Source organism: Nannobrachium achirus, assembly GCF_963921795.1.
Source record: "Nannobrachium achirus genome assembly, chromosome: 12".
NCBI lineage: Eukaryota > Metazoa > Chordata > Actinopteri > Myctophiformes > Myctophidae > Nannobrachium > Nannobrachium achirus.
This window is the reverse complement of record NC_137832.1, coordinates 35,157,888-35,177,118: the sequence shown is the minus strand read 5'-3', so window position 1 is coordinate 35,177,118 and position 19,231 is coordinate 35,157,888. Positions and strand designations below refer to the sequence as shown.

The following is a 19,231-nucleotide window of genomic DNA, read 5'->3' as shown; positions in this document are numbered from 1 at the left end:
GCACCACAGTAGTAGGCTAACTGGTGATATAAAACATATAAACGAATTTTAGAAGACAGTCCTACAAGCAAGCAATCTCTCTGTGAGATGAAGTCGCTGATCCCATGGCCATGTCGACAACTGTTACCCAGTGTTTATTTGTGCCGACTGCTGACTCGTCGACATTATATGAGGTCACGTTCAACATCAATACCGTTTTTGAGGCCGGTTGCTTCACACTGCGGCTCACCGGTCTCGAGGTCGCACAATGCAGTCTCGAGACTACCTCTTGAGGTGGTTTCGAGGCTATCCGTTTCTGAGGAAGACCGCACGCTTCACACTGTCAAAACCGGTTTAAACATCTGCCAAGTAGCCTCGAGACCGGTCTCGAGACCGCAGTGTGAATCCGCCCTAAATCCGCAAGGTTGTGGACATGAGATTCCACCCTTTGAAGGCTGAGGCTTCCCTTTTTACAGCTGTAGCATGTGACACACAACGTAGCCTGTCTGCGATCGGTCAAACACACCTACAACCCTAAATTATTCAGCATTGTTAAAGCCGTGTGAATATGACATCCAGTGGTACAGGATGAAAAGGCAAGGAGCAATGTTTAACAGCTTCTAAATATGCAACTTGTGATAACTTGGACAATCACAAAATACAGCCAAATATACATTTACGTGGAGGCAATTTATTATGTATTAAACATAAAACAACATTACGAATTCTTATAAAGCAGAGGCATACAATCTCAGAGAACTCAAACAATATAAAATTATGTTTCTGATCCGCTCTTCAGCCTTCTGTAACTTCAACCAACATTCCCACGCCACATGGGACGCATCCGACGCACAATACTGTACACTTAACTCATGAGATTCATGAGACATCAACCATCAATATGCAACTTTATGAAGCTACATACATAAAGTCAGTCCAGTCATCTTCTCTGATGACTATTGTTTCTTGCCTTTTTTCTTCTTCTGCGCCTTGGTGGCATCATCATGAGCTTTCCTCTTGACTGCGAGCTTGTTTGCCTGTGGGGGAGGAGAGCAGATTGAGTTAATGAACAGTTGAGGGAGCAATGAACCCACTGGCATTTAACACTCTCTTCGAAGGCAGGTCACCTGTCCTCTGTAGGGACCTAAGGGTCATCATTCAACATGCAAACTTTGTAGGGTTGGGCTATACAACACTGTTAACCATTATCCCCGGGTTCTCTATTTGGCGGCATGCCAGACAGAAAACAGATGATGGGTCCCAGGTTAAGTATGCAGCCACTTTAGTTTTCCCCATCATGTATCTACATAATGACTCTTGTATCAACAGCTACCGGACATGTAGTATATTCACTTGCACTAACCTCTCGGATTGTTCTCTTCTTTCCAAACATAATCTTGTCGTAAAGATGCTTCTCTCTCTTCTTCATCATCATGATCGCCAGACGTTTCTCCTCAGCCTTCTCCTCTTGCTCCAACCGTGCACGGTTCTCTAGCTTCACTTTCCCAGGAGTGACCTTCACTGACAAAGACTGTAAAGGAACATTAAGTGTTAGCAACAGGCGGTAGGTCTATATAAAAAAAAAGCTAAACTAAAAAGCAGGACAGATCTCTTTTTAATCTCAATGTCCTCTTACCTTGCCCTGAGAACGCTGCTGTTCCATTTCCTTCAAATTCATCTCCTCTGCCGCTTCCTCCTCATCTTCCTCCTCTTCATCCTCCTCCTCTTCATCGTCGTCGTCCTCTTCTTCCTCCTCCTCCTCTTCTTCTTCTTGCACTAAGAGACCAAATACATGTTATTTTTCATTCACTCTTATGCATCACTGGATAGATGCATAGTGTAATGTTAGCCACTGACTGAACCACAAAGAAATTCTAAATTATTTTGATGATCTAGAAGGGTCTTCAACAGGGGGTCCTGACTAGGGGGTCCTCAGAGTTGCTACAGGGGGGCCGCCAAATCTTTGTGTGATAGAAAGTATTTTCTCCTTTTTTATATTAACCATTTGAACCCTAGCATCCATATTCTGAGAAGAGAACTTTAGCCAAAAATAGCAGATCTACAAGCTCACCGCCTCGCAGTGCGAGGCGTTGTAAGCTTGTAGATCGGCAAACAATGAAATGATATGGAATCTATGAAAAGGTTGTGGGGGTCCCTGCTTCATCTCTCTCTCAACTAAGGGGTCCTCGGCCTGAAAACAATGAAGACCCCTGATCTAGAAGTTCAGTTTTTATTTTGGCCTATAATGACTTGGCCAAAATTGGGACAGCAGGGTAAAAGTGGTTAAGAAAAGCAGTGTGCTTCGTACCAGGTTTTTCTCCTCGCTGCAACGCCATGATCTTCAGCTTCTCTGGTGGCACGTAGTCTCCTTCCTTCTCCACCACAAACGGAGACAGGTGGGGTGGAAGGGTCACACCGAGGAAATAGTCCTCCACTGGCAGGATGACTTTGGCATTGACGCAGTCGTACACCCACTGGGGCTGGACGTAGTACCTACCAAGACCAACACAGCATGCATAACATGTTACTGTTATACAACTACTATAGGGAACTACTGAAACATTGTTGAGGATATCAGCAAATGCATGACTATATGAGGGGTTGATAGTTCATAACAAGGTACAATTGGCTGAAATGGCAGGGGGGGGGGGGGGGGGGGGGGGCAAGTCTGTCAAACACCATGAAGAACAGGGTTCCTTTCAAGCAAAAGGGCAGGAAGTCCCCCTTTCAAAGGCAGTATTGTTGGTACCATGACCATGTACAAGGGGGGATTGAGGAAAGAGACACATGCTCAAACAACTAAATGTTCTCTAGAATCTAAGACTCACTGATGGAATTTCCACTCAAATACATAAATAGCTATAGTTTTTTTTGTAATCTTTTATATAAAGTAAAAACTATTGGAAATTCACACCAATAAAACACACCAATTAATGCATCATCAGTCCCCTACCGGTTTATGTACTGCTTGTCCATGTTAGGTCTGTCAACAATCTGATGAGTAATGGTCTCATCCGTCACATCAAATGTGCCACCAATGCAAACCGACTTGTCCCAGGACACCTCAGCCCCAAAACACCTGATGGAAGCAACAAGAGTTTAATGATCCCGCATTAATTAAGGCTTTGCTGTTTCATTGGTTCCTCTGTGGGTCACAACAGCTCACACTCACCTGAGGATAAAAGCCAGGGACTCTCTGGGCACTTCCCTGTTGACGAAGACCTTGAGCCCATCAAAGAGCTTTTTCTGGGCCTCCTGTTCTTTTTGTTCCTTTTCTCTGGCCTGCATCTTCTCCATATCCTCCTGGAGATTGAGTTAAAGAAGCAATAACATTTCAAAATACATTTTGAACTTTAGTATAACCTTGGGTTGTACAGCTGCCTGGCTATGATAAGTAAAAATATTGTTGATTATCTGTCGTCTCTGTGTGTTGTGAACAAGAAACTATACATAGAGATTCATATCACTCTCATTGTTTAGAGATTAAAAAATAAATCACACGTAATAAGTACAACTAAAAAAATCCATCTTACACTTTCTCCAATGTACCCCATTTGAGAAGCACTGCTCTAGTGCATCTAAAATTGTTTATTACCAAAATATATTGCCATGCAAGCAAAACAACCCTGCCAGGGTGACAAACATCTCATCCATAGCAACCAGCCATATAGGTGTGACTGTGATCCCCAGTCAAACACCTCTAATTAAATGAATTCACTGGCAAATACATTATCTCTCAAGTCTGCCAGTCTACTGCATGTTTTGACAACAACAATAATAACTAGAAAAATATTGTTCCTTCGAAACAATTGTGGGCTCGCTTCAAGCCAGAAAACAATGGCTATAAAAGCACAAAATGTCAAGATCGCAGGCAGTGCTCTCTTTGACGTTACTGACGTCAACGATTGGTCCATTTTGTTCCAAAAATGTGTTGTGCAAAAGTTGACCCGCTGGTGGCGCTATAACAGGACAATGTGAGAAGGGTGGTATCTGTTCCTTGACCTATTGGGAATGTGCTTGCAAGATTTCACGCACATTGCAGGCTGTGTTCATGATTTGAGGTGTTTTTGGCTTTGGCCACTTTATCGCTGCTTGCAGCTATATTCATTATTATTTTTTTTTTGTGTGTGTGCACTTCATAGGCATATTAGATAAAGGTCCTTAGATTGTGTGCAGAATGTTTCATGCAAATTGCAAAAAAAAAATCCTAACGGGTTTAAGCGTTTCACAAACTGCTCAAAATGATATAGCGCCCCCCTTTGGCCAATTGGGGTAAGATTGGTTTTAGTGATATTTGGACTAACACTCTACATCTTTGCCAAATGCCATGAACATGTTACTTTGCATGTATGATTTAGAGGCAGAAGAATAATTTGCATAAAACTGCAATATTCATTGAATTTATTTTAAAAAGCATGTTTCAATTTTAAAGAAATCCGATCTGACAGATCTTTAGATATCGGTCCAAAGTTCACGTAAAAAAAGTTTTGTGCACGTGGAGCGAAAATTCCAGAATAAAAGCGGGTTTACGTGTTTTACAAACTGCTCAATATGGCGGAAAATCGAAGGGCGGAGCTTACTTAACAACGACACAGATGTCTTCCGCTTGAGTCAAAGCACGCGTGTAACAAGTTGCATGTCTTCAAACGAAACGAGTCATGACTTATGCCCGTTTGAAGTTTGAATTTTCAAACGCTTCGTATAGCGCCCCCCTTTGGCCGATTGGAATAAAATTGGTTTCAGTGATACTTTGACTAACCCTCCACATCTTTGCCAAATGCCATGAACGTGTAACTTTGCATGTATGATTTAGAGGCCGAAGAATAATTTGCATAAAACCGCAATATTGATTGAATTATTAAAAAATTATATTTCACTTTAAAAGAAATCTGGTTGATCAATCTGACCGTATTGGTCCAAAGTTCATGTGAAAAAAGTTTTGTGCACTTGACGCGAAAATCCCAGGAGGAGATAGATTTTTACTGTTTTTCATATAATTCCGAATTGTGGGAGACCTAAAGGTCAGAGGTCAAAAGTTAGAGGGTAAAAGTTGTTCGGCATGAGGAGACGCATAAGTGTATACAGGTTTCATGGCTGTATGTATAACACAGCATGAGCTATACCTGTTCAAAGATCGCACTTTCGAAGGCTTCCTACAGCACCACCATTTGGCCGATTGCTGTAAAAAGTAATAGCACACTGCGCCACAGTAAGCTGAACACATTGATGTTTTTATTTTCATTTTCTCACTAAGTATGTAGGAGTAGAAAGGAACCGAAATCCCGTCTACTGTCTGACTGCCTGATAGATAAATAATGACAATATCTAAAGTGTGCTCGCCTTATAGGCGAGCCCACAATAATAATTATTATTATTATGTCTTCTTTGTGTTTCTTCAAACTCTTAAAATAGAGATAAATGCACACACAGAATTATATCCTTACCTCTTCAGCAGGGAAGTGGTCAAGCTCAGCCTCCTCCTCCTCTACTGTGGAAACCACCCTCGCCAAGCTGGAGCTCAGGGCCGAAAGTTTCTAAATTACAACAGACATGTGTGTTATCAATTAGAATAGAAATGCATTATTTGACTTGAGCATGGAGAAAGACCGGTCTAAAATCACCCTTATTTTGCACAGCAGTAATCTGATCCAAGGTCAGGCTAAATCAGGGCTTCTCAAACTTTGTATAACAATTCCATATTGTGAGGGAATTTCTTTGGCGTGTGTGTTGTCTTGACTCTTGTGCTGCAGCTGAGTCACGACCCATAGTTTGAGAACCCCTGAACTAAATCACGTGAGTTACACTCCTTATCAGCACTGAGTACAGGTCTTCTTGGATCCACTCAGGTATTACCATAATGATAAACATACTAGAATCTGGAATCTGAACTGACAAAATCCACTTTATTTGTGTCCAATTATCTGCTTAAAGGGGAAGACCACCCATTTTCAATATTGAACTATGTCATAATATAACTTAGAGGAGTTGTGTGGAAATAGAAAAAAAGTTCCCCCCCTTCTTTGTTGCCTAGAACTGGAAGATTGATTTTGGGGTTTGTATTGTAAAGTACAATGTGTGATGTCATCAAGTTGTACTTAAGAATACAAACCCCAAAATCAATCCTTTAGTTCTAGGCAACACAGAAGAGGGGGAACTTTTTTTCTATTTCCACACAACTCCTCTAAGATATATTAATGACATAGTTCAATATTGAAAATGGGTGGTCTTCCCCTTTAAGTGTGATTTTGCAACTTTTCTTAAATTGAGAGCATCTGGTTGACAGAGAAAAAGCATCAACCTAATACCAGTAAAGTACCATGCATAAGTAGTACATAAGGACCGCAGGAATACACTAGAAACGGAGGGGGAGAGCGATTTAATCTGTTAGGTCCATTTGTACGTTCTTACGTACGATCTGTTAGGTCCATTTGTACGTTCTTTCTCCCTGTACGTAATTATCTGTAAGATTTAGGTCTGTACACAGACTACCATACAGCTCCCAAATGAACATACAAGATTTGTCCGTAGCAAGAAGTACCCGCGGCCACCGTTGTCAACTGTAGGGGCAGTAGTGAGGAAAATTACTTTTCCTCTGCAAAAATAGTGAAAAGATGTTGTTCTTATACCTCTAAGACAGCGGTTCTCAAACTATGGGTCCAAATAAGAAATATATATATATTATCAAGAAACAGGAAAAAAGGAACGTTGTTGCAACCACGTGAAGAGGACGCCTGCCCTTGACTCCTCACACACAAACACAAACACACAGGTCGGTCCGCCTCTCCAGACAGACAGCTACTAGGCTGATCAGGCACACAAGAAAAGCTTATTTAGCTCAGCAGCTCATTTATCACTTGGGAATTATGTTCAATATATGAGCGGGTGTACGTAAACCGTTGTGACGTTGATGTGTGTTTTGTTATAATTACTCTGGGTCCGGATCCATGTGGTTAAATCTGTACACTCGCGGAGTTACATTTGGACTGCGATGTAACATTGCCGACAGACAGCAGAACCAGTCCAGACTGTTACCACTCATTATTCCAAACATCATTTCGGGTCAAGAAATTCTGTGGTTCTACATAGTTTGGCAGCTATTCTGTTCTGTGCTGCGAGGCGCAAAAATGTGGCGCGTGGCCCCGACGGGAGCAGAATTGGCCCGGAGAGCAGGTAGTCACGCACTGTAGAAGAACAATGCATGTCGACGCATTTACAGTACGCTCTCTCTCATCCAAAACGTACACAAAATCAAGCATACAGAACTATTAACAGCCCTTAAGACGCCCTAAAGGGCCATGTTGCGCACATGGGCGCGTGCACACATCCGCCTGGGTGACAGCAGACTGCTGGGTGAGCACTGGCGCTTTGGCATGGGATCAATTTTCCCTCTGTATTGGAATAGAGCCTTACCTCTATGTGGCATTCCGAGTCCATGGCATAGTCTTCCTCATCCTCTGTCTTCAACTCTTTGGTTTCCACCTAGAAATTAAAGTGAGATTAATAAAGCCCACAGCCAAATGGCCACAAGTCACATAAGGTATTCATACAAATATTATACATTTATAATACAGCAATTACAACTTAATGGTGTACCTTTGGTGGGTATACCAGGTTGAGAGACTGGTAGAGACGGAAGTTGATGAACCCTAGAAGGGTATTGTAGAACTCTGTGAAGGTGGACATCACCCTGTAGTCCACATCAGTAGGGTGCTGGAAGAGCAAAGGTTAGGTTTAACATCATGCACATTATGATTTACTTGAAATTTCTAAAGCACCCACACTCTTGTGTCTGTCAGTGAAAACATGGTGATAAAAGCAACCATTTATAAAGGGGCCCCAAATCCATCTTCCAATAAACTGGAGTCTGCATTCAGATCAACTTGACAGTTTTCGGTTAATTGCTCAGCCTTAGTTGACACAATCACTTCTGCAAACAGACTCACTGGCTTTTCCAAAACCGAGTTCCCATTACTGATTGAAACTCATACAGTATATCTAACAGACTGAATGCATGATGATCAATGTTAAAGTCAACAAACACTGCATTTCTCAAATACAGTCATTATACTAATCCTAGGACTGATAACCCCAGTAATTGATCAAGGGAGCCATTGTATCACCATATACTATGGCAAATCTACAACTAGAAAGGTGCAATTCTGGGAAATTGCAAGTGTGGTTGCACAGACACAAGTCGTGAGGAATGCGCAAGGAACTGAATTCTGTTTGTGCAAAGGTTTACAAAAAGCAGGTTCACTTTGCTGGCAAAAAATGATCTGACCAAATACAATAGTGTGTTTCCTATAACAACCACACTAATAAGGTTTATTTCCTGCATTTTCTAAGTTGTCAACAATCGTGTGCAGACTTGCATTTCATCATTCTACACTTACATCATGAGCGAACTGGTAGGGCACAAGCCAGGTAACGGATTGTCCAAGGACCTCAGCTTGATAGTAGATTCCTTTGATGGAGAGGAAAACCTATCAGAGATAGAAATATACTATTTAATGGAGGGAGAGAGAGAGCTAGAATACACAGTATATTTTTTTAACATGTGCAATAATTATTTTTGTATGTGACAAACTAAAAAAACATAATGGTGCCTCGTACCTTTCTGAGAGCACGGGCCATGATCACAAAGTTCATCCACTCCACAATAAGACGTCTACACAGCTGGATTGACTGGACGTGGCATTTTCCTGTGCGAGCAAAGGTGGAGAACAGGAAGCACATAGAGAGAGCATCATCGACGTCACGAAGGGCATCAGTGAAGTTGGGATACCTGCCACAAGAAAGAACACCAGCAATCATTTAGATTCTATATCCTTTAAAACTGTGACAAATACATGATTGTGACAAGACATGGTTATGAGCCACACACTTGTGCTGAACTGGAGATTTTTAGGAAAGGCGATCAACTAAGCTCCACAACGCCCTCTTCTGTTGATTCTTGGCACTACATTTAGTGCTCTCACCTCTCTTTGATGACATGGTCCAGTTTGTAGGATGGCTTGTTGTCCCTCAGTCTCTCCACTCTTGTCCATTCTGCTTTTCCATATGCCTTCCTGAGTTTTCGTACAAATATCTTTTAAGATAAGGACATTAGAAGAACAAGTCACAGTATTAGTAGTGTAACAAGCTGGATTGGAAATCATAAGGAAAACACAACATATGACATTTAAATTCAACAAGCGAAGAAATATAGATGACAATAACCCAAACACAGTGTAAACACCGACAGTTACTAAAGCTACAGCAAATAAAACATGGGCGCATAAATAAAAAAATTAGGAAAAGGATATTAATTTGACCTCTGAGGACATAAATTCAGCATGCAACGTGCCAGCTACATAGCATAGTTCAAATTCTATAAGATCTTAGTCCTAAATTGTAGGACCACTTAACCCCCCCCCCCCCCCCAAGACACCCGAGTTGGCTCAGTACAAATTTTTCTGTCTACACCAAATCTCTTCGTCAAATGCATTACGAGCTTGTGGATCTGTTATTCTTGGCTAAAGTTCACCCAGAATATGGATGCTGGGGCTTATGTGGTTAAAACAAACGAGAGGAAAAATACATCTATTGAGATATTGTGCAGTGCACTGTGAAAGTGAACATACCTTGTACTCTCTGAACTTCCCTACAATGGGCTCATGAAGCAAAAAGCGAATGTCTTTCAGCAGGTAGAAAGTCCTTGGGGCTGTGGATCCCTTGTTCACCTTTTTCTTGTTCTTGGGCTCATGAGGATAGATGCCTTTGAGAATGCATAGGCGTCTGAAATCAGGAGGTCAGATTAGTTTGAGAGCAGCACTAGGGGAGCAGACTAAGCTTCAGAGTACCTTCCAAAACAAATTGACTTGACTACTTCTCGCCCTGGGGCCCATGACCACATTTTGCAAGTCTGGATGGCTCAGGGTAGAAGAATCAATTAAAAATGGGACTGCCACCAAAATGTGGAATGCCCTCAGCCTCATACCATGCCTTAAAAATGTGGATCACTGTCTACCTTCAAAAACTCACTTTTCCCAAAGAACTGCTTCCATTTTTTTGTGTTTTACATTTGTTGATATTGTATTGATGAATAGAATACATAGGATCACAATCGAAACAAGTCCCCAGGACTTTTTAGTGTGTGACTGTACCTCGTGCTGTTTACATTTCGGTCTAATTAAGTATTCAATCGTTACATTAAACTGCTATGGGATTATACAGTATTGAATTGTGATCTTCTGACAATAATCAACAACATCTGGAAGTGGACAGCAAAACCCCTTCTCTTAAATTGAGATGCTTCTGTCAGTACTCAGTACTGTACCTGAAATCTGCGAGGCTCAGCTGTAACTTCTTGCGAGCTTTGTTTCTGGTGATGTAGTTTGTGGCAGAGCCCCTTTCGAACTACAAAAATCAAGACATCAGCTACAGCCAGACAATCAAACAAGACAGACACTACTTCTAAGTTAATTAGATAACAAACTTCTTCGGCATGTTAACTGTTAACTAGAAACAACCAGTCAATCTGTTTAATTCTATAAAGTCTACTTCAGTGTGCTGGTAGTGTTAACGTTAGCTAAGTGGCTACCTGGCCACACAATCTGTGACATGCATTCTATGTGCGCACTTACCTTTTTCTTTTGAACACCACCCATTTCTTAAGTATAAGGGATCTAACCTATGGATCTAACGCACAAGTATGTAGTTTTAATAGTCTAGTAAATATGTAAACATAGCATTCAGCAGATCAGCACACTAACTAAGCAGTGGCCGATACACGTGTGTTTGACATGCGCGAAAGTAATGCGTGATGGGCGGCGAGGACCCAAAAGCAGTTCCCTTTACCGCCTGAATAGAATGTCCAGCTCCTTGTGTGTGTCTCTCTACAGTCTATGGTGTGTGTGTGTGTGTGTGTGTGTGTGTGTGTGTGTGTGTGTGTGTGTGTGTGTGTGTGTACGCGCGCGCGTGCGTGCGTGCGTGTGCTCCAGGATATTAGACTCAGTCAAAACAAGTGAAGGTCTGAAGGAAGTAACGCACAAAGAAATGAGCAGACAAAGAGTGAGGACCTATTTATCAGATTAAAATGTTATAGTGTTCAAGTCATTTCTTTGTGTCATCAATAATTCAATTCAATTTCACTTGTTTAATCTGTATCCGGCTCTCTATCCTGACTGAATACAATTGGTATCCTGGCCTGAACATTTTCTATTTAATAAAGAGCTTGAGAGGCATCCTGTTAGATGATAACCTAAAAAGCACTAGTGTCAACTGTCAAGCTCAAACACACAGTGTGTTTACCTGGGAATAATGACTTTATCACAGCAGCATGCTGTCATAATTCCACTCCCCCTCTCTATCTAATTATTGGAAAGCATTACACACTTGATATTCTTATGTTTTCAAGTCCCTAGATGATATTAACCTAGTAAAAAGCACTAGTGTCGAGCTCAAGCACAAAGTGTGTTTACCTCGGAATAATGACTTTATCACAGCAGCATTTGCTGTCATAATTCCACTCCCCCTCTCTATCTAATTATTGGAAAGCATTACACACTTGATATTCTTATGTTTTCAAGTCCCTAGATGATATTAACCTAGTAAAAAGCACTAGTGTCGAGCTCAAGCACACAGTGTGTTTACCTCGGAATAATGACTTTATCACAGCAGCATTTGCTGTCATAATTCCACTCCCCCTCTCTATCTAATTATTGGAAAGCATTACACACTTGATATTCTTGTGTTTTCAAGTCCCTAGATGATATTAACCTAGTAAAAAGCACTAGTGTCGAGCTCAAGCACACAGTGTGTTTACCTGGGAATAATGACTTTATCACAGCAGCATTTGCTGTCATAATTCCACTCCCCCTCTCGATCTAATTATTGGAAAGCATTACACACTTGATATTCTTGTGTTTTCAAGTCCCTAGATGATATTAACCTAGTAAAAAGCACTAGTGTCGAGCTCAAGCACACAGTTACCTGGGATTGACTTTATGACTCAGTCTATAGCGATGAGTAGGCTACTATCAGAATACCAGAATACCATATTTAACACTTATTTTAACCGAAGAAAATCGCTTAGAGAGAGAGGTGTAGAAAGACAGAGACGTGTCAGAGAGAGAGAGAGAGAGAGAGAGAGAGAGAGAGAGAGAGAGAGACAGAGGAGGGAGCCAAAGAATTCTACAGAAATCTAGGGTACGCAAAGACAATTTTAAACTCGCCACTGTGATAACTGAGGAATTGTTTAAAACATTGATCGCCCTACAACAACACAAAGCCACAGTCCATGACAAAATTCCCCACAAATTTCTCATAGACTCAGCCGCCTCCATTGCTCCAATCATTACCCACATAATAAATCTATCTATCAAACAGGGTCACGTCCCCCAAGACTTCAATTTAGCAAAAGTAATCCCCCTGCACAAAAAAGGCAGTAAACTAGACCCTGGCAACTACCGCCCAGATTTCAATTCTAAGTTACTCTCTAGTCTAAAGTAATGGAAAAGAATAGAAGAGAATAAATTGATTTTCTGTATGAGTTCCAATCTGGCTTCAGAGAATCCCATTCCACAGACACATGCCTCCTCTATTTGAGCGACTGCATCAAACATGAGGTAGACCTGGGGAAATATTGTGGCATGGTCATGTTGGACCTCCAGAAGGCATTTGACACCGTATATCACTCTATACTGATTAAATTAAAAGCTATCGGTCTTGACAGCACAGCAGTGAGATGGAAGCAATCTTACTTGGTGGGGAGAGAACAGATGGTGGAGGTAAACGGAACCCCCCCTTACCCCCCCTTTTCCACTGTAAATATATTTTATTTATTTTCTCCTTTCTTTTATTTTTCTTCTTTATGACTGTTTACCCCCACCTTTTGCTATTGATGATATCCTCTGCATAGTACTGTGTTCTATCTGTCTGTCATTCAATGTTGTATGAGATTGACCTATACCAGTGAAAATGTACCTTTTCCTATATGCAAACTTTTAATAAATGCTTCAATCAATCAAAACACAGAGAGAGAGAGAGAGAGAGAGAGAGAGAGAGAGAGAGAGAGAGAGAGCGCTGACAGACTTCAGAGGGGAGGTAGAGGGAGGGGGAGGAAGAAAATAGTGGGTTAGAGGGGGGTGGGTAGAGAGAGAGGGAGTGTGTGAGTCAGAGAGAGAGAGAGAGAGAGAGAGAGAGAGAGAGAGAGAGAGAGAGAGAGAGAGAGAGAGAGAGAGAGGGAGGGAGGGAGGAAGGGAGGAAGAGGAGGAGGGAGACACAGCGAGAGAGCAGACAGACTTCACCAGTCAGGAGACATTTGGGAAACACAGACAGTGCATAACATCACAATGGGCCTGCTTGAGTTCATTAAGGATTATTTTCTTGGTTTCTGGGACTATGAAACTCCAAAGGTAATGGTGGTTAAAAACAGAACTCTTGGAGTCATCTATAGGGGTGTGCAGTTTCTTGTGATGACATATTTCATCTGGTGAGCTTTGCATTCATGTTTTTGCATGTATTAGCTGAAAGTAAACATCTGAATTATTCATTTTGATCTAATTGTGATTTTGTTGTGTTCTATCTTAGGTTCACATTATGTGAAGTAAAATGAGTCTTTCATGTCTCCTTAAGGCTTTAAAGAAAATGTACCATATTTGGACATGAATTTCCAGTAATTAATAAAACCTGATTATGCAGTAAATTACTAATGTATCTGGGTTTGGGAGTAGCCTAACATTAGAATGCAATCAATTAAGATCCAAACATCTTAATTGAGCATGTGACGGCAAAAATATCAGTGATTTCATATTCCCCGGAAGCTGAAATTATGTGGTGATAAAAAGCCTCATTTGCAATTAGCTCTCAGAACAAATCAGCACAAATGCACAGTACAATTGACGGCAATATAACTGAGGCACCAATGTCAAGAGGGATGTAATAGTCTCACAGGCAGTTAATGTGCTGATAATCTTCCTTAAAGGCTCATTGTCATTACTTTGTGGTCTATTGGAAGCACTTCAGCTTCATTTTAGAGCGGTTGAACCCAGAAAAGCAGCTTAACGAGGAATAATGTCATCACATAAAATCAGTAATATTTTTAATATTGGTCAAATCATCCAACAGGTATGTATTTATAAATGAGAAAGCATATCAAGAAAGTGAAACTCGTCCAGAGAGCTCAGTTTACACTAGGATGAAGGGCATAGCAATTCAGGAAGACCATATCCTGGACACAGTGGAGTATGTCCGACCCTCAGAGGTGAGTCCACCTCACTGTCTTATCTAATGCAGTGGTTCTCAAAGTGGGGTCCGGAGACCCCCAGGTGCCCCTGAGGGGTTTCCAAGGGGTCCCTAGCTAAATTAGTTAACGTAGCATCAAAATTAGGTGGTTATTTGAAAATAGTAGATTTACAAGCTCACAACGTGTCACATCGTGACACGCTGTGAGCTTGGAGATCTACTATTTTCAAAAGAATCTTGAAAAGATTTTAATATTTTTTAAACATTTTAACAACATTTCTATGGGGACCCCAACACCCTGGCAAAAAATCTTGGGGGTCCACGGCCAAATACATATTCATTTTGAAGTCCCTGATATGAAAAGGTTTGAGAACCACTGATCTAATGTATTAAACAGCGCAGAAGAAACCAAACTACTTGTCAGTGTGTTTATCTTTTCATGCTAGAGTTGCATCCACTTTGTAATATTGTGTTTTGCCATTTTCTTATAGGGTGGAGATGTGATTAGCGCAATATTAAGACGTGAGGTCACCTATGATCAGAAGCAAGGAGAGTGTGCAGAGGTGAGAGGTCAGCAAGAGTTTGTTCACAGCATGACAGCAGTCAGTGTTCAGATTAATAAACAGAAGATTAGGGGCATTTGAGGCTATACATATTTGGAAGTTTACTTAAGGAAAAGTAGGCTACAATACCACATATTCGATTACACAAGTAAGTCACATTTTCAAAAGTTTACTTCAGTAAAAGTATAGAAGTATTGTTATTGTTACAGAAGTAACGTGTCATATTATAGATGGCTATTTTAAGTAAAGAATAACTAAAGTATTGTATTAATTTAAGTAACTATAATTAAAGCTGTAAAAGTTTAAACTATGACATTTTTTAAATACTTAAATAAATAAACTGTACATAGTTTCTTTTCACCAGTGAAACTGCAGTGCAACATCACTTCTGCGTAATACACAGGAAAGGAAAATGTAATAAAGGTGTATCAGTTACATGGCTACTAACCACTTCCAGGAAATAATCCTCCAATCCATCCCATGGTTTCATTTCAGCATTTCTCTGTTCCCAACGCCAACTGCACAACAGATTCTGACTGTGTCCCAGGACAGATTGACTTTGATGGCCATGGTATGTTTCTTATTTCCCTGTGAAACAGTGGTTCTCAACATGGGCCGGGTGGATATGGATATTGCACGTGGGCTGCTGTTTTCACTAGTTTGGGTTCCGGGCGAACATCTCATTTCTCTTTTGGGTCAGAGGCTAAAAGGTCCTAATCCAGAAAAGATTGAGAACCACTGCTTTAGAATGTCTTCCAGTGTCACAATCTGTCTGTATTTGTCAAACAGTTTTTGCATGTCCCTCTGCAGGCAAGAGAACGGGGCGTTGTGTTCCATATTATAATCAAACCTTCAAAACCTGCCAGATACAGACTTGGTGTCCAGTTGAGGGATATGCCACTGTAAGGTACAGCCTACTTTTCACCAAGATTATGTACTGCTGGATTTCAGTTTAAAAGTAATAATTCAATGTTATATTCAACAGGGAGCCAGCATTAGTGAAGGCCATCAATTTCACTGTCTTCATTAGGAATTCTGTTCACTTCCCCAAACTTAAAGTACTGAGGTATCGTATGCTGCTCTATATCTATCTATCTCTCTCTCTCTCTCTCTCACGCACGCACGCACGCACGCACGCACGCACGCGTGCACGCGCGTGCGTGTGTGTGTGTGTGTGTGTGTGTTTGTGTGTGTGTGCGCGCGTGTTTAATCACATTGATTAAAGCATCCTCCTGTTCTCATTTGTGGCAGAGGTAATGTAAGAGAAGAACCAAACAAACGTAGCCTACATAAATTTCTCCACAAATGTCACTATGATGTGGAGAAAGAACCCTACTGCCCCGTCTTCAGACTGGGCTACATCGCAGAACAAGCAAGATGGAATTTCAGTGAACTCTGCAAGACTGTGAGTGTGTGGCATGCATGCATATACTGTACAGTATTATCCTGAGATGAAATAACACATCTAAATGTTCACAGCTCATAAATGGTACTAGGCATTGTGAGCTTGTAGATCTGCTAGATATAACAGAGTATATATTAAGCATAATCATTCTCTCTGCCAGGGAGGCGTCATTGGTGTTTATATCAACTGGAAGTGTGACCTGGATCTGGATTCCTCTCATTGTAAACCCAAATATTCGTTCCGTCGCCTTGATGTTCGAAAGGATCTACCCAGCTCTGGTTACTACTATAGGTAACATTCAAAACAAGGTGTCTGTACAGAATATAAATATGAACCTTGGTTTGCCTTTGTGATTTGGATCTGTTGAGGCTCCCTTCTTTGTCTTTTTCTTCAAATTCTTTATGCAATACATAGATTTGCCAAGTTTTACAGCAAAAATGGAGTGGAGTCTCGGACACTTATCAAAGCCTATGGTATCCGACTAGATGTCATAGTTCATGGACATGTAAGAATATCTCTCTATCAACACTGAATATTTAAGATATTGGTTTCTTTTCAGGTGTTTGTTGGAGTTCTGTCTGACGTACCTGAATGTGATTTCTTTGCAGGCTGGTAAATTCAGTTTCATCCCAACCATCATAAACGCTGTGACGGCCATGACATCGGTTGGAATTGTAAGGTCTTAGTTCAATCTTTCCTCGGCTATTTTGTGACTGTATATTTAGCCCAATAACACAATTTTCTGCTTATTGTTTTGTCCACTGAAGTGTTCCATAATCTGTGACTGGATCATGCTGACTTTCATTGACAAGAATGAGGTGTACAGTGATAGGAAATTTGATGATGTGAGTAACAAACCTTTTATTTGAATGTTGATTATCTAAAGATTAGTTTTAACAGCTGTACTAAAGCTTTTGACCCATGTCAAAGGGATCTTTACATTAAGGTTTCAAGTTTATTCATTTGAAACACAACACTACTCAGTTTATTTTTGCAGCAATATAAGCTCAGCCTTGCAATATGCAGTTCTATCCCATAAAAATTACAGGCTAAAATAACGTATTCCTGTGTAAGCAGGTAATATTATCTTTGCCCTTCCTCCACAGGTTAGCAACGAGCCTATACAACCACAGAGTTCCTCAGAGTTCATTTTCTACAGCTATGGCTCAAATCTTTCAGACCTGTCAGACGGCGTGCCACTGTGACATTGAGCTGAACCTCCACCAGCCCATGTGACCCAAGTGTATTGATGCTCCTGTCACTTCAGACTTTGAGTGGTGTCTCAGGTGCCTGTCAAGGCAGTTCAATTAGCCACCGTGTCGTTCATTGTGGGAATCAACTGAAATAGAGCCATAAATGGCCATCTTAATTGAAGACTATTAGTATGTGCAAATGTACTGTGACAAAAATACCCCAAAGGAGTGGGGACCATATTATATTACAGTACTTTTTTTTTCCAACTCTGATGTTGTCATTCTAAGGATCTCAACAATACTGCAATGGGTGCATTATGTTTTGATTTCATTTGTCAGGAAATGAGATGACAATGGATGAATAGAAATAGGCTTAACTTTTATGCAGGGAGAGTTCTATAGACAGGTTTCTGGTCCACGTCACACTGATGGGTCGGTACCAAAATTAGCCAATAAATAGAAACCATGCAGCGCTCGGGCAGTGCTCCCCAAAACAACAGGTTTGGGGATTGGTGGGAATTGATTACATGATACATTCAGCTGTGCATTTAGTCTCAATGTTTGTAAACAAGAAACCGGTCTATACCCTGTCACTAACTGACAATTTAAAGTTTTAAACCAATGTATTGTTTACATACAAACCCTACAATAAATGTTCTCTATTAACTTGAAATCTGTTATATCATATACAACCATAAATATAATATAAAATGTAATTTCACTTGCAACTAAGAATGCGCTTCAAAATGTTATTACAAATACTGTACGATAACAAACATTGTATAAGATATGTGTCAAGCAGTATTCTGAATATCTGCTTTGTATTTCAAGGTAATGCGATCAAACTAATGACCATATAGAGGAAGAAAAAGGCAAGGTCAGAGGACAGCAACTCTCATTCAGAACAGTAATCAAATAATGCTGACATTTCCCACAAAATGGTTTTGTCTAACAAGATTGTGGGGAAGTGTGAATCCATCCTGGAGAGAGTAATACAAACGTCAATGATGTGCAGGACTCTAATCTAATAGATCAGTCTTTCAAAAACAGTTAAGATATTCACAGTGGAACATCACCTTTATTATTTTTTTCACCTCACATCACCTTTAAAATCAACATGTCTTATATGTAACAACTGACAACCGACTATAACTTTAAACTGAGCAATTAAAGAATTACTCTTTGGTGATTTGTATGAAATCATATATTTGCTATAGGCTGAGGTCAAATTGTGCTTTTTGTCAAAATTGTTTTAGTTTAAAAGACACAATGGAAAAACAAGGAAATGACAGGCATAGTTTAAAGGTGTACAGTAAGTGCTTTTATTCCTTCATTTGAGACAACTTATCCGTTAGGAGCTCAGAGCAGCCAATCTAATTGTGTCTCAGTTCAGGGTCTGAAATGTAATTACTGGTCTGGGAGATGTCCATCAGACAAAGCGAGTCATCTATGGAACAATGAGGTTAAGATGGAGGAGGTCCATATATAGCTATAATAGTGAGGGGAGTGGAGAAGTGACGTGCATAAGGACACTCTCATCCTGGGACAATCCCTTTGAGACATCAGCAGTCAATTGTGGAGAAAGCAACAGCAAAGTGTGAAATGATTGATTAATGTCAATCCCAATCGGGATGGCATTGACAAAGTGTATAACAGAGTAACAGGGGTGTGAGGGGGGTGCACACAAGAATCAACCAAATCATTTGTATTATTATAAGAAATATTTATTGTAAAAACAAACAAGAAAATCTGACAATGTATATACTTTTATTCACAATTACAATATCGCATTGGTCAAGGATGCAGTCAAAAGCTACACTTTTCTACTCCAAACCACAATAAAAATTAAATTGAACAGCAACTTC

General features: G+C 40.5%; 2 protein-coding genes across 2 annotated transcripts; one reads left to right on the top strand and one right to left on the bottom strand.

Annotated features, from left to right (window-relative positions):
* Positions 1 to 648: 648 nt before the first annotated feature.
* On the bottom strand, positions 649 to 10,749 carry pes (pescadillo). Its single transcript, XM_080739541.1, has 15 exons — positions 10,605 to 10,749; positions 10,298 to 10,377; positions 9,603 to 9,756; positions 8,958 to 9,067; positions 8,593 to 8,764; positions 8,373 to 8,462; positions 7,573 to 7,689; positions 7,390 to 7,458; positions 5,424 to 5,513; positions 3,152 to 3,282; positions 2,933 to 3,058; positions 2,288 to 2,472; positions 1,616 to 1,755; positions 1,343 to 1,510; positions 649 to 1,016 (listed from the first exon to the last, which is right to left on the bottom strand). The coding sequence occupies exons 1-15, from the start codon at positions 10,626 to 10,628 to the stop codon at positions 936 to 938; spliced, it is 1,737 nt and encodes a 578-aa protein (XP_080595667.1). The 5' UTR covers positions 10,629 to 10,749; the 3' UTR covers positions 649 to 935.
* Positions 10,750 to 13,313: 2,564 nt separating this feature from the next.
* On the top strand, positions 13,314 to 17,378 carry p2rx2 (purinergic receptor P2X, ligand-gated ion channel, 2; the record flags this gene model as incomplete). The annotated part of the gene is made up of 12 exons (XM_080738601.1): positions 13,314 to 13,453; positions 14,089 to 14,224; positions 14,697 to 14,768; positions 15,264 to 15,339; positions 15,579 to 15,675; positions 15,754 to 15,834; positions 16,020 to 16,173; positions 16,334 to 16,464; positions 16,588 to 16,678; positions 16,782 to 16,847; positions 16,941 to 17,018; positions 17,280 to 17,378. The coding sequence occupies 12 exons, from the start codon at positions 13,314 to 13,316 to the stop codon at positions 17,376 to 17,378; spliced, it is 1,221 nt and encodes a 406-aa protein (XP_080594727.1).
* Between the last annotated feature and the right edge of the window lie 1,853 nt (positions 17,379 to 19,231).

What these genes read in the sequence shown, in the direction of transcription:
- pes (XM_080739541.1), bottom strand. Translation starts at nt 10,628, where the DNA reads ATGGGTGGTGTTCAAAAGAAAAAG. An exon ending in TGGCCCGTGCTCTCAGAAAG is followed by an intron (nt 8,463 to 8,592) that starts GTACGAGGCACC and finishes TATCTCTGATAG; the next exon opens with GTTTTCCTCTCCATCAAAGG. An exon ending in TCCCTGGCTTTTATCCTCAG is followed by an intron (nt 3,059 to 3,151) that starts GTGAGTGTGAGC and finishes TGCTTCCATCAG; the next exon opens with GTGTTTTGGGGCTGAGGTGT.